General features: G+C 40.4%; 1 protein-coding gene across 1 annotated transcript in view; it reads right to left on the minus strand.

Annotated features, from left to right (window-relative positions):
• LOC143294629 (uncharacterized) overlaps positions 1-14,032 on the minus strand; it is a 105,966-nt gene that overhangs the window by 5,063 nt on the left and 86,871 nt on the right. The window contains exons 24-30 of the mRNA XM_076606009.1: positions 12,500-12,566; positions 10,678-10,798; positions 8,166-8,309; positions 6,439-6,562; positions 5,332-5,418; positions 2,716-2,863; positions 942-1,076 (exon numbers count right to left, since the gene is read on the minus strand). Of these exons, the coding sequence (XP_076462124.1) occupies positions 942-1,076; positions 2,716-2,863; positions 5,332-5,418; positions 6,439-6,562; positions 8,166-8,309; positions 10,678-10,798; positions 12,500-12,566 (826 nt within the window). The remainder of the gene's footprint in view (positions 1-941; positions 1,077-2,715; positions 2,864-5,331; positions 5,419-6,438; positions 6,563-8,165; positions 8,310-10,677; positions 10,799-12,499; positions 12,567-14,032) is intronic.

Here is a 14,032-nt window from a genome sequence, read left to right on the forward strand (position 1 = left end):
CAGACTTTACTACAGTGCAGTCAATTGTTTCCAGTCTTCTCTCTTTCAATTTCACTTTCTGTTTGATTCATTGTTGTGTCTGTCAAAGATACTCTGTAGGAAGTAAATGTCAACATTTGCAAATTCAAAATTAAACGATTAGAAAAACAGTCAGCAGACTTTACCACAGTCCATCTTTTCTACACAGCAGTCAAATGTTTTCTCTCTTTTATTTTCTGTTTTATTGCTGCATCTGTCAAACAGATACTTCAGTTTTAGTTTTCTGAATATCCTCAGTAATTGTTTTCTCTTTTCTCTCTTTTCTTTTCTGTTTTACTGCTGTACCTGTCAAAGAGATACTAAAGTTTAAGTTTTCTGACAATCCTCAGTCATTTGTTTCTTATTTTTTCTCTCTTTTTTCTTTTCTGTTTCACTGCTGTACCTGTCAAAGAGATGCTTAAGTTTGTTTTCTGAACATCCTCCATCATGTTTTTCTCTTTTATCTCTTTTAGTTTTTGATTTATTGCTGTACCTGTCAAACAGATGCTTAAATTATAGTTTTCTGAACATCCTCAGTAATCATGTACTCTTTTCTGTTTTATTGCTGTACCTGTCAAAGAGATACTTAACTCATTCAACCATGCACCTGCCTGAAAAGTGTGCACTGCTGATTGTCGTTGTCCACCTGAGCCTGCCTGACAGGCGGGTGAAGAAACCAGTTTATTTTAACTGGTTCATGCATGAAACTGCTATGTAAGGGAAGTAACTCCAACTTAACTTACTTCCTCACTTGCTTGCAAAGTTTCACTCCTCAGTCATTCTTTTCTTTTCTGTTTTAGTGATGTACCTGTCAAACAGATGCTTAAGTTTCAGTTTTCTGAACATCCTCCATGTCCTGTACCTGATCTCAGGTGTGAGAGAGAGACTCAGAGTGTGTGACAGCGGTCCAGCCATGCTCTGACCTTTGAGGTCTGTGGCTTTGTTTTGCAGGCTGGGGTCTTGGGTTCCATGCTCAGTGGACGTGGACACACAGTCACGGCGCTGAGTGGCTGTGCTAGCTGGGCTGGGACTTCGCGCTCTTTGCTGAAAGGAGGGAGCTACACACACACACACACACACATACCATGCAGTGTGGTTCCAACTCAAAATAAAGAAAAAACAACCAACACCTTTTTTGCTCCATCTTTCCCCCACTACCAATTCGAAGTGAAGTAGGATTGCAAGTTGAACACACGGACACACAAAAAAAGGAAAGGAACGAAAGTGCACAGCAAACCAGCTAAATGCATGCCATCAAAACTCAAAATTACAAGTTGAACTCAATGTGTGACTGAAAAAAAAAAAAGAAAAAAAAAAGGCACACTCAACACTACCTTTTTTGTTGCTGAAAAAGAGAATAAAAGACAACCACAATACAGTGTTGTGGTCTTAATTCAAAACAGAGAAAGGACTTAGCAGAATAAAAATGAAGAAAACTATCTGCCTTAACACATAATCATCTATTCATTTCTTTGTCCAACCTCAGAAACTGACTCCACAAGTGCACTGTAAGCCATTCTCCATTCACTCCATAAACAAGTGATCAACACAGACACACTGAGAACTGATAAATATGCATGACGACCAGTCACACGGTACCAAAAGGTTCTCTTAACTCACTCCGGACGAATAGTTTTCTCCCTTGCTTTCCCCTGCCGACGACTCATTTGTTAGGGTTAGGAAAAAAATCACAAAAAATACAAAACACAAAGTGACTGAATGAAACTCCTGGTACTTGACCCACTGTCCCCTCTTGTAACATTGTGTGTATGCCCAACCCCCTCCCTCTCTTCACAGCCCTCAGAAGCTGAGTCACTGTCAGCACCTTCTTGTTGGTAGCTTTCTTCACTGCAGATACTTTATACAACGTCTTTATCATCCTCGTCAATGTCGAAACCTTCAGTTTAAAGCATTTCAATCACTTCAGCAGCTGTAAACAGCCACTGATCTAGCCTGCTCCAAAAATTTCCACTTGTATCACCTGAGACGCTATTTTTGATATGTATGCAGATTAGCCTGTCATGTGGGGTACCAAGGTCAACGGCTGGCCAGCGAGTATATAGTCACAGAAACTGAATGAAGAAACTTTCCATTCGACCCTTGACACATTCAAAATACCCGGTGTAGCTGTGATTTTTATGCTACCCCATGAGGAAAATGTGGAAAAATTTTTACTTGTTGAAACCGCTACAGTGTTCCATCATCCAGAACGCTACCTTATGTCAGGAATGCTATAGCGTTCCATCGTCCGGAGTGAGTTAATTTGTCCAAGTATGACTGTTATATCCAAGACCCCATCACTGAACAACTTGACATTATGGGCCACAGCAAAATAGTTTTAATCTCAACTCTGCCATCTGTTACATTACCTTGGTATAACTAGAACAAGGGGAAAAGTTGCAGTTACCTAAAGAACCTCAAGACGAAGATATGTTTTAGTCATTCACTTTGTAATTAAAACTGTGAAAGGAAAGAGACTGCGTGAGTGTATCAGTCAGCCAATCAGTGAGAGAGAAAAAAAAATCAGATATGTATGGTGCATCTAGATAAGTCAAAATATATAACAAAAGCATAAATTAAAATATTTTGCATACGCATGTGGGCGGACACACGCGCACATGCACACACACATACTCACGCATGCAGCAAACGCCCTCACATGCACGCACACAAACATGCAGTTGAGTGGAGCCTGACCTCTTTTGACAGGCTTTTTCAGCCCTGCCTCGCTGAGCACTTTGTCTAACTGGTCTTGTAGGGCGGAGGTCTCTGTGTGGTACTCTTTGCGCAGCTCCTGGTTTTCCTTCAGTGCCTGCAGGTACTGGGTCATGGTCTGCCGATGCTCCTGGACAGGTACACAGAGTGTGGAAGACAAGTTTCATAGCTCAGAATCAACAGTTTCAATAAACTTACTTGTACATTTCAGTGGTTTCACACCATCTTCCTCTGCAAAACTGATACAGGAAAGTCTTCGTTTGGACGGGGCTGTGAGTGACCTGATTTTCTTGTATCAGTTTTGTTGGGGAAGGTGCCGTGAAAAGATTAAAATATACATGTAAGTTTAAACCGTTGATTTTCCAAGAAAGGAAACAGTCTTCTAAAGTACATGCATCCAGAATCAGAGAACCGGTCCCAGTGGGTACAAAGTACAAAGAGCACTGTCATCAATACTGCAATGGAGTTTTAACAGTACAAAAAGCACTGCCATCATTACTACAATGGAGTTTTAACAGTACAAAGAATACTGTCATTATTATTGCAATGGAGTTTTAACAGTACAAAGAATACTGTCATTATTATTGCAATGAGTTTTAACAGTACAAAGAATACTGTCATCATTACTGCAATGGAGTTTTAACAGTACAAAGAATACTGTCATCATTACTGCAATGGAGTTTTAACAGTACAAAGAATACTGTCATCAATACTACAATAGAGTTTTAACAGTATAAAGAGCACTGCCATCATTACTACAACGGAGTTTTAACAGTACAAAGAATACTGCCATCATTACTGCAATGGAGTTTTAACAGTACAAAGAATACTGTCATCATTACTACAATGGAGTTTTAACAGTACAAAGAATACTGTCATCATTACTCCAATGGAGTTTTAACAGTACAAAGAATACTGTCATCATTACTGCAATGGAGTTTTAACAGTACAAAGAATACTGCCATCATTACTACAATGGAGTTTTAACAGTACAAAGAATACTGTCATCATTACTGCAATGGAGTTTTAACAGTACAAAGAATACTGTCATCATTACTACAATGGAGTTTTAACAGTACAAAGAATATTGTCATCATTACTACAATGGAGTTTTAACAGTACAAAGAATACTGTCATTATTATTGCAATGGAGTTTTAACAGTACAAAGAATACTGTCATCATTACTACAATGGAGTTTTAACAGTACAAAGAATACTGTCATCATTACTGCAATGGAGTTTTAACAGTACAAAGAATACTGTCATCATTACTGCAATGGAGTTTTAACAGTACAAAGAATACTGTCATCATTACTCCAATGGAGTTTTAACAGTACAAAGAATACTGTCATCATTACTGCAATGGAGTTTTAACAGTACAAAGAGCACTGCCATCATTACTACAATGGAGTTTTAACAGTACAAAGAATACTGTCATCATTACTACAATGGAGTTTTAACAGTACAAAGAACACTGTCATCATTACTACAATGGAGTTTTAACAGTACAAAGAATACTGTCATCATTACTACAATGGAGTTTTAACAGTACAAAGAATACTGTCATCATTACTACAATGGGGTTTTAACAGTACAAAGAATACTGTCATCATTACTGCAATGGGGTTTTAACAGTACAAAGAATACTGTCATCATTACTGCAATGGAGTTTTAACAGTACAAAGAATACTGTCATCATTACTGCAATGGAGTTTTAACAGTACAAAGAATACTGTCATCATTACTGCAATGGAGTTTTAACAGTACAAAGAATACTGCCATCATTACTACAATGGAGTTTTAACAGTACAAAGAGCACTGTCATCATTACTACAATGGGGTTTTAACAGTACAAAGAGCACTGCCATCATTACTACAATGGAGTTTTAACAGTACAAAGAATACTGTCATCATTACTACAATGGAGTTTTAACAGTACAAAGAATACTGCCATCATTACTACAATGGAGTTTTAACAGTACAAAGAGCACTGCCATCATTACTACAATGGAGTTTTAACAGTACAAAGAATACTGTCATCATTACTACAATGGAGTTTTAACAGTACAAAGAATACTGTCATTATTACTACTATGGGGTTTTAACAGTACAAAGAATACTGTCATCATTACTGCAATGGAGTTTTAACAAAAGTTCACATGAGACAAGATGAAAGCTGTGTGCCTGTTTTGTATACACACAAAGGTATTAAGCACTTGACCTAAGTCATCTGTCACAGTTACGCAATTACCTATGTATCAATAATGGGACCCAGGCTTTGACATATGACCAAAAAACCTGGGGGAATCTGGTGAACAGTTCTGTGCGGAACCCTAATGACTCTTCACAGAGTAAAGGGAGGGGAAGAAGAAGAAGAAGCAACCACATTTCATTTACTTTCATTCAGACACACCATCCAGGCATACCCATCTGTGGGCCTTCCCCCTCACAGACATGCAAACCAGAACAGCTTTCATGATCAAAATGTAAAACTGTTTACTTGACAAAGAGAAAAGCATGTGTTGACAAGGAAAGAAATATCCTGTTTACTCGACAAGTTAAAAAACAAAAGAACAATAACTGATAACGACAGTTTACCTCTGTGGTGCGGTGTAAACTGTCTTCAAAGTGCTTGACCTGTGACCTCAGCTTCTGCAACTCCGTGTCCTTGACCCGAATGGTGATCTGCACACAGATGGCAGCATCAGCAGTTCTCTGTCTGCACACTGCCCTCTGTTGTCCAGCTGTTGAAGCACTCCTTGAAATCACTTACAACTGAGTACAATTCCTCATATTTCTGATATGTGCAACATGTAACTTTTGCATATTGGGAACTGTCCCCCCCCCCCCCCAATCTCTTTTACTGCCACTCTTTTAAAATATTTATTATGACATATGTAAAGGACAAAATTATCAAACACCCAGTCAGATGAGAGACAGAAACAGGAAGAGAAACTGGGGGCTTAAAACTGTCAAATAATCAGGTCTTGCCGTGACTGTTAACCACCATCTACTTTGGAACTGCAAGTATGATACCATGCTGAATCGACTATAAAGATTCCACAACAAAAGTGATCTGAAATTCTTGTCCCATGGGTACTGTTTCACCCAGTGCTAGAGCTGTGATCATCTGAACCTTTTTTTTTTCTTTATCTGCACATCATCATCTGCACTGTTTCAGTGGCATGACTCCCACACCACTTATTCCCTGTCCCCATACACAGCCACACCTGGGTTTGTCTCTTGTGGTCACAGTGTCGGCAGTCCATAGGTGACTGTGTGAACTTACCTGGGCGTCATAGTGAGACCATGTGAACTTACCTGGGCATCATAGTGAGACCATGTGAACTTACCTGGGCATCATAGTGAGACCATGTGAACTTACCTGGGCATCATAGTGAGACCATGTGAACTTACCTGGGCATCATAGTAAGACCATGTGAACTTACCTGGGCATCATAGTGAGACCATGTGAACTTACCTGGGCATCATAGTGAGACCATGTGAACTTACCTGGGCATCATAGTGAGACCATGTGAACTTACCTGGGCATCATAGTAAGACCATGTGAACTTACCTGGGCATCATAGTGAGACCATGTGAACTTACCTGGGCATCATAGTGAGACCATGTGAACTTACCTGGGCATCATAGTGAGACCATGTGAACTTACCTGGGCATCATAGTGAGACCATGTGAACTTACCTGGGCATCATAGAGTTCCTCTTCCATGGTGGAATTACTGGAGGATGTGCTTGATGACCGCTTTTTCACAAAGTCTTTCAGACGATCAATCTGCTGGTTCACCATCTCATCCAGTTGTGAATTGCTGCAGACACACACACACACACACACACACACACACACACACACACACACAGAGGCCACAGCATGTGTAAGCCAGCTGGGATCTGTTGGACACAACTACAAAAATAATTGAATATTGGCTACATGTGAAAAATCTGCAAACACTTCAATACATTAAAGTAATATAGTAAAGTTTGTTTGAAGCTTTGATGTGTTAGAGAAAAATGAAATACCGGTACTGCATGTGATTAAAAAAGTAACACAAAACACCACAATCTCTTTATAGAAACATAAAATACCTCTTTTAGAAATCCAGACATAACCTTAAAGAAAACATTTTAACAATCTGTCTCTAAAGACAAAAAAATATAAAGATCCGAAAGATTCTTACAAATACTAATAGCATCGTATTTACTAGATATAATCAAAAGTGAACCGCACAGAGAGCAGTCTCCAGTGACCAGACCTAAACAGATGAAAGACAGGAGACAGAAAACAATAAAGGACTAAATCATATCACATGAACAGAATCAAACACCGTGAAAAAAGAAAAGAAAAAAGTATTGTACACAGAACAGATGGTGTACAGGCAACAAATCAAATCACTTTGTTTATAGCCCAGCACTCCCGAAAACAGAGTATGGCTGCCTACATGGCGGAGTAAAAACGGTCATACACGTAAAAGCCCACTCGTGTACATATATGAGTGAACGTGGGAGTTGCAGCCCATGAACACAGAAGAAGAAGAAGAAGAAGAAGAAGTTTATAGCCCAGCCAATTGCAAAGGTGGACCGCACAGGTACTATTTCAAGGCTGATCACCTGCCAGTTTTTAAGTTAATATTCTACAGTCAGTCAAAACAGCATTAAAGGATCAGTTCAATCCAGGTCTTGCTCAATCCATATAAAATCATATCAAGCTAAAAAAATTATTCCTTTCAGGAAATGAACAAAAAAAAATATCTAAAGGGAACATCCCAGAACAAGATCTTTATGGAGCAAACTGTAAAACGTCTGTGTCTGATTCCATGCAGATCCCAGCAGTCAATCAGAAGATGTTTTATGCTGGGAGGCTGGTTGCACAGCACACACACAAAGCAGCTTCTTTGCCCATAAAAAGAGAAGAATGTGTGAGATCAGAAAAGACCTGTCTGAAGCCTGCAGAGGACAGACAAGACAGACACAGGCATGCCTACCCCAAAATTTGCTTTTCAGGAGCAACACACATCAGAATCGGGTACAGAGTTATTATTTTCAAGAACATCTCAGCAAATATACAACAGTCATCTGACAGCCAGAAGCAATGGTTGTAAACATGGAAAAAATGTAGAATTACTTTTATTTACACTTTGACACTGATCGGACAGTTCTTCCTTTTCACGAAGTGACTTCGGTAATATTTGTCAGCATTTCCGCAAGTCTTAACAAAGAGTCTTAAGCAAAGCCATCAAAGGATACACTTGTACCCACTAGATATCTTGGAAAAAATTGGTATGATCAGATTTTTTATTTTCCAGGACATGCAGCAAATATCTGTATTCACAGGACACCCTGTCCATTTTATCAATTCTCCAGACAAATACAGGCCCTCAGTAACGGTAGGCATGTCTACAGACTGGCACTGACCTCATGACCAGCTGGTTGATGTGGGTCTCGTGGTCCTGTTTGGTCTGCGCCATCTTGACCTCCAGCTCCTTCAGGTCCTCACACTTGCTGAGGTGGTGGGCCTTCACTTGCTTCAGTTCTTCCTTCGTCTTCTCCATCTCCGCTCTGACACACACACACACACACACACAAAGTATGACACTATTTCACTGTAATACTGACCTGTTGTTTAGTGTCAGAACTCTGTTTCAGTTTCACAAGGAGGCATCACTGCATTCAGACAAATCTTTTTACACTACACCACTTCTGCTAGGCAGGTGCCTGACCTGCAGCATAACCAAGCACGCTAAGTCAGTCCTTGAGTGCATGCATATATATATATATTAAAGTACATATCAGAGTAGGGCAACCCTTTTGTTGCTGTGGGGTCTTTTTCAGTAACAAGTGTGTGCTGCAGACGGGACCTTGGTTTATCATCTCATCTGAATGACTAGACACTCAGTTTGATTTTTTTCTGTCAAACTTGGGAGAAAGGACAAGGACAGGAATGAAACCCAGACCCTAACAGACTCTGTACTGGTAGAAATGTGTCTTCACCATTCTGCCACCTTCCTCCTAACAGAACACCTCCTAAGAGTGTCAGAACTCTGACGGGTGCAATAGCCGAATGGTTAAAGCGCTGGACTTTCAATCTGAGGGTCCTGGGTTCGAATCTCGGTGCACCTGGTGGGTAAAGGGTGGAGATTTTTCCGATCTCCCAGGTCAACATATGTGCAGACCTGCTAGTGCCTGAACCCCCTTCGTGTGTATGCGCACGCAGAAGATCAATTACGCACGTTAAAGATCCTGTAATCCATGTCAGTGTTCGGTGGGTTATGGAAACAAGAATATACCCAGCACGCACACCCCCGATAACGGAGTATGGCTGCCTACATGGCGGGGTAAATAAAAAAAAAACACGGTCATACACGTAAAATGTTACATGTCTGTCTGAGTGTGTATGTGTGTGCGTCTGAAATCTGATTGAATGACACAGGAAACGAATGATGAGCGCCCAGTGGCAGCCGTCAGTCGGCTCTACCCAGGTAGGCAGCCTGTGGTGCAAATGTCCCCGTGTATGTAAAGTGCTTAGAGCTTGGTCTCTGACCGAGGATAGGCGCTATATAAGTATCCACATCAATCAATCAATCAAAAACTCTGCCTATTATTACTGACAGGTGACTGGCTGTTATCATACTGACATTCAATCAAAACCTACAAAGATATAGCTCTGTCTCTTTCGGCTGTCTTCTCTTCAAATTCATAAAGTTGGTATTTGAATATTCTTGGCAGAAGGCAGCTATCAATTACATAATCTGGGAAGGGGTGTTAACAGCAAAAAGGGGATGCCCAGACTGACTTGTGGCAGGAAGACAGTGACATTCAAAAGAAAGGTTTTATCCTTATAGGGTCAGAATGCATCCAGTAGACTTGTGGGGCAGTTCTGGAGCTACAAAGGCAAATGAAAAGATCACATTTTAATAACAGCATAACAGCTATATTAGTACCAAGTCATTACAGCTGTATACAAAGGATTTCTGGTGTTTGAGGAGAGGTGTCTCCAGGACCTCAACCAGAAACATCAATCCCTTAAAGATAGAAGACAAAACCTATCATCTGCTATTGCCTGCCCACATTGCAGCTGCATTTGTATGTCTGCCTTTAAGCTGCATTCTCATATGTGGGGTCACTGACATCTTTATCATTCACGATGGACTTCTATGATGATGACAATGATGAATCCATACCAAATGTTTACAACAGTGTTGAATCCATACCAAATGTTTACAACAGTGATGAATCCATACCAAATGTTTACAACAGTGATGAATCCATACCAAATGTTTACAACAGTGTTGACTCCATACCAAATGTTTACAACAGTGTTGAATCCATACCAAATGTTACAACAGCATCAGAACTCTTTTCGTTCTTGTCACCACTGACAGTGATGAATCCATACCAAATGTTTACAACAGTGTTGACTCCATACCAAATGTTTACAACAGTGTTGAATCCATACCAAATGTTACAACAGCATCAGAACTGTTTCCGTTTTTGTCACCACTGACAGTGATAAATCCTTACCAAATATTACAACAGTGTTAAATCTATACCAAATGTTATAACAGTGTCAAAACTGTCCAGGTAACCGATGACAAAATGCAGACACACAGACATCACTGACAGCAATGAATGCAGACCAAATGATACAACAGTTTCAGTATTGTGCTAAGTGTAATCCATATCAAATTGTTAAAAAAAAAATCTGCTGCTTAAACATAGTTCAGCTGTTGGATACTCTGACGTAAATGTCAACATTAGGAAAATCAAAATAAAATGTTTGAAAAAAAAAAAAAGGCAAAAATGATCAATCTATACAAAAAAAATAAATACCCCATTTCAACAGCTTACTTTGGGACTTTAATTTTGCCTATAATACACTTAAAGACTTTTTCTTTAACGAAAAAAGAAAAGAATCAATCTCTCTCACCTGTGCCGTTGTCTGATTTCATTGACAAAGTCCTCATTGTACATAGTGAGAAGACAATCCCGGTATCTGGCTCGTTCCTGCTGTAACTCTTCTTCATACGCCTTCCGCATAGCATCCAGGGCTGCATGAACAGGTTAGAAAGCATTAGTTACAAAAATAACAGATAATCAAAATAACAATAGCACTGCAGGCAAATGTATTTAGGGTTTACATCGAAGCAAAAAAAAAAAAAAAAAAGAAAAAAAAGAAAAAAAAGAAGAGAACCTGTTGATAGAATATGCATTTTTATGACACAAGTTTGTCTTTCACTCATGAACAACTATCCGGATCATTCACTGGATTCCAGCTGGATGAATACAGGGCAAGACTTAAAGACCAGCTGGTACAGGATCACTCTGTGCATTTATTGAACCACCCTCTTCATCTACAACCCAGTGCATCCACTGACTATCACATGCACTAATTGAACCACTCGCTGTTCATCGACCACCCAGTGCATCGATTGACCATCATGTGCATCTATTGAACCACTATGTGCATCTACTGGACCACCCAGTGCATCTACTGACCATCATGTGCATCTATTGAACTACTCTCTGTTCATCTACCACCCAGTGCATCGACTGACCATCATGTGCATCTATTGAACCACTATGTGCATCTACTGGACCACCCAGTGCATCTATTGACCATCATGTGCATCTGTTGAACCACTATGTGCATCTACTGGACCACCCAGTGCATCTATTGACCATCATGTGCATCTATTGAACCACTATGTGCATCTACTGGACCACCCAGTGCATCGACTGACCATCATGTGCATCTATTGAACCACTATGTGCATCTACTGGACCACCCAGTGCATCTATTGACCATCATGTGCATCTATTGAACTACTCTCTGTTCATCTACCACCCAGTGCATCTATTGACCATCATGTGCATCTATTGAACCACTATGTGCATTTACTGGACCACCCAGTGCATCTATTGACCATCATGTGCATCTATTGAACCACTATGTGCATCTACTGGACCACCCAGTGCATCTATTGACCATCATGTGCATCTATTGAACCACTATGTGCATCTACTGGACCACCCAGTGCATCTATTGACCATCATGTGCATCTATTGAACTACTCTCTGTTCATCTACCACCCAGTGCATCTATTGACCATCATGTGCATCTATTGAACCACTATGTGCATTTACTGGACCACCCAGTGCATCTATTGACCATCATGTGCATCTATTGAACCACTATGTGCATCTACTGGACCACCCAGTGCATCTATTGACCATCATGTGCATCTATTGAACCACTATGTGCATCTACTGGACCACCCAGTGCATCTACTGAACTACCCTCTGTTCATCTACCACCCAGTGCATCGATTGACCATCATGTGTGATAGGACCACCCCATGCACCCCATTGAATCACTCTGTGCATCTATTCAACCACTGTGCATCTAATGAACCACTGGGCATTTACAAAACCACCCTGTGCATCTACAACCTAGGCATCTATTCGACCACCCTATGCATCTATTAAACCATCCTGTGCATGCACTGAACCACCATGTGAATTCACTGCATCTACTGACCCACCTTGCGCATCTAGTGAACCGCCTTGTGTTATCTATTGAACCACCCTGTCATTAGTAAGTAACTATGTAAGCTGAAATATTTTGACAGACTTGTGCATGCTGGGAACAATATCAAAACCAGACAAAAGACAGTGATATTGTTGATGTCTTTTGTGGCTTTTGTTGTTGGTTTTTTTGTTTTGTTTTGTCAGCACATCAGATCACTCACCAGCTTTGGTGTTGCGTGTCTCCTCAGCTAAGGCTTCATCTTTCTCTTTCTTCAGCAGCTCCAGTTCCTGTCACAGACAACACTATGATGACACTGTGCTGCACACATTCACACAATGATACACACAACACATGCACTGTTGATTGGAATGATGGCACATGTGATAGATCATACAAATCGTTGCCCAGATTAGATAATTATCAAGTTCAACAAAAGTGATGAAGTTCTTGTATACAGTAAACATTGGAGATATCTCAAGACTTTGAGAGAGTTTTTCTCAACTTGCATAAATCATGCTGATCAAAACTTGATGTTCATTTATGCTAACATTCATACATTTTGACACTGACAGGTTGGTTCATTTACTTACACAAACATTGATTTATCACTTCAAACATATAAACAGTCACCAATTTCCGCATGTCAATGTGCTGTATTTGCAAAAACATGTTTTAGTCCTCTGTCATCAATGCTTTAGGCACCGTGGCAGACTCAGAATAGAATATAGAACAGAATATGTCTTTATCACCAAGTGTACCGGGGTCACAAGGAATATTGGGCGGGGGATAGTGCATAACAAGGTATGAACATAAATCGAAAATCATACACAAACACAGATACAGAAGAAATTAGGAGACATACAAGTGCATATGAATATAAAAACTTGTGCATACTCACACATGCATGCACTACACACACACACACATGCATGCATGCACACACTCTCTCTCTCTCTCTCTCTCACACACACACACTCTGAACAGAAGACACACACACACACACACACACATGCATTCATGCACACACACACACACACACACTCTCTCTCTCTCTCACACACACGTTTGAACAGAAGCCACATATTACATGTGGATGGGGCTGATGACTAGATCTTCAGGTGGATGGTTCTTGATTGCACAATTCTATTTATCACACTGGATTGGTTCGAGAGACAGGGCACTGACTGCTTTGGGGAAAAAGCTATTGGCAAAGCGATTAGTTTTTGTCCTTATACTTCTGTACCGTCGACCAGAGGGGAGCATCTTGAAAATCCCAAAAGCTGTATGTGATTCGTCGTGGCTGACTGATTTTGCTTTTTTGAGTAGCCGCTTATAATATATGTCTTCTAGAGAAGGTAGATCAGCCCTGGTAATCTTGGTGGCAGTTTTTACGATTCTGTTAAGGGCTGCAACTTCTGCCTTGGAAATGTTTCTGTACCAAACAGTAATATCGAAAGACAGTTAGTCCTGTCCTTGGGAAAGGCAAATTTACTGTGATTTTTCTCACTCCACCCAGGTGTGAATGGATACCTGACTTTGGCTGGCGAAGTTTAAAATCATGGAAGGAGAAGATTGGGCTCTACCTTCCTATGCCATGACCATGACAAGGTGGATAGAAATCCACAGTTTCAGTTTCAGTTTCAGTAGCTCAAGGAGGCGTCACTGCGTTCGGACAAACCATACACGCTACACCACATCTGCCAAGCAGATGCCTGACCAGCAGCGTAACCCAACGCGCTTAGTCAGGCCTTGA

Source organism: Babylonia areolata, chromosome 1, assembly GCF_041734735.1.
Source record: "Babylonia areolata isolate BAREFJ2019XMU chromosome 1, ASM4173473v1, whole genome shotgun sequence".
NCBI classification, from domain to species: Eukaryota; Metazoa; Mollusca; class Gastropoda; order Neogastropoda; family Buccinidae; genus Babylonia; species Babylonia areolata.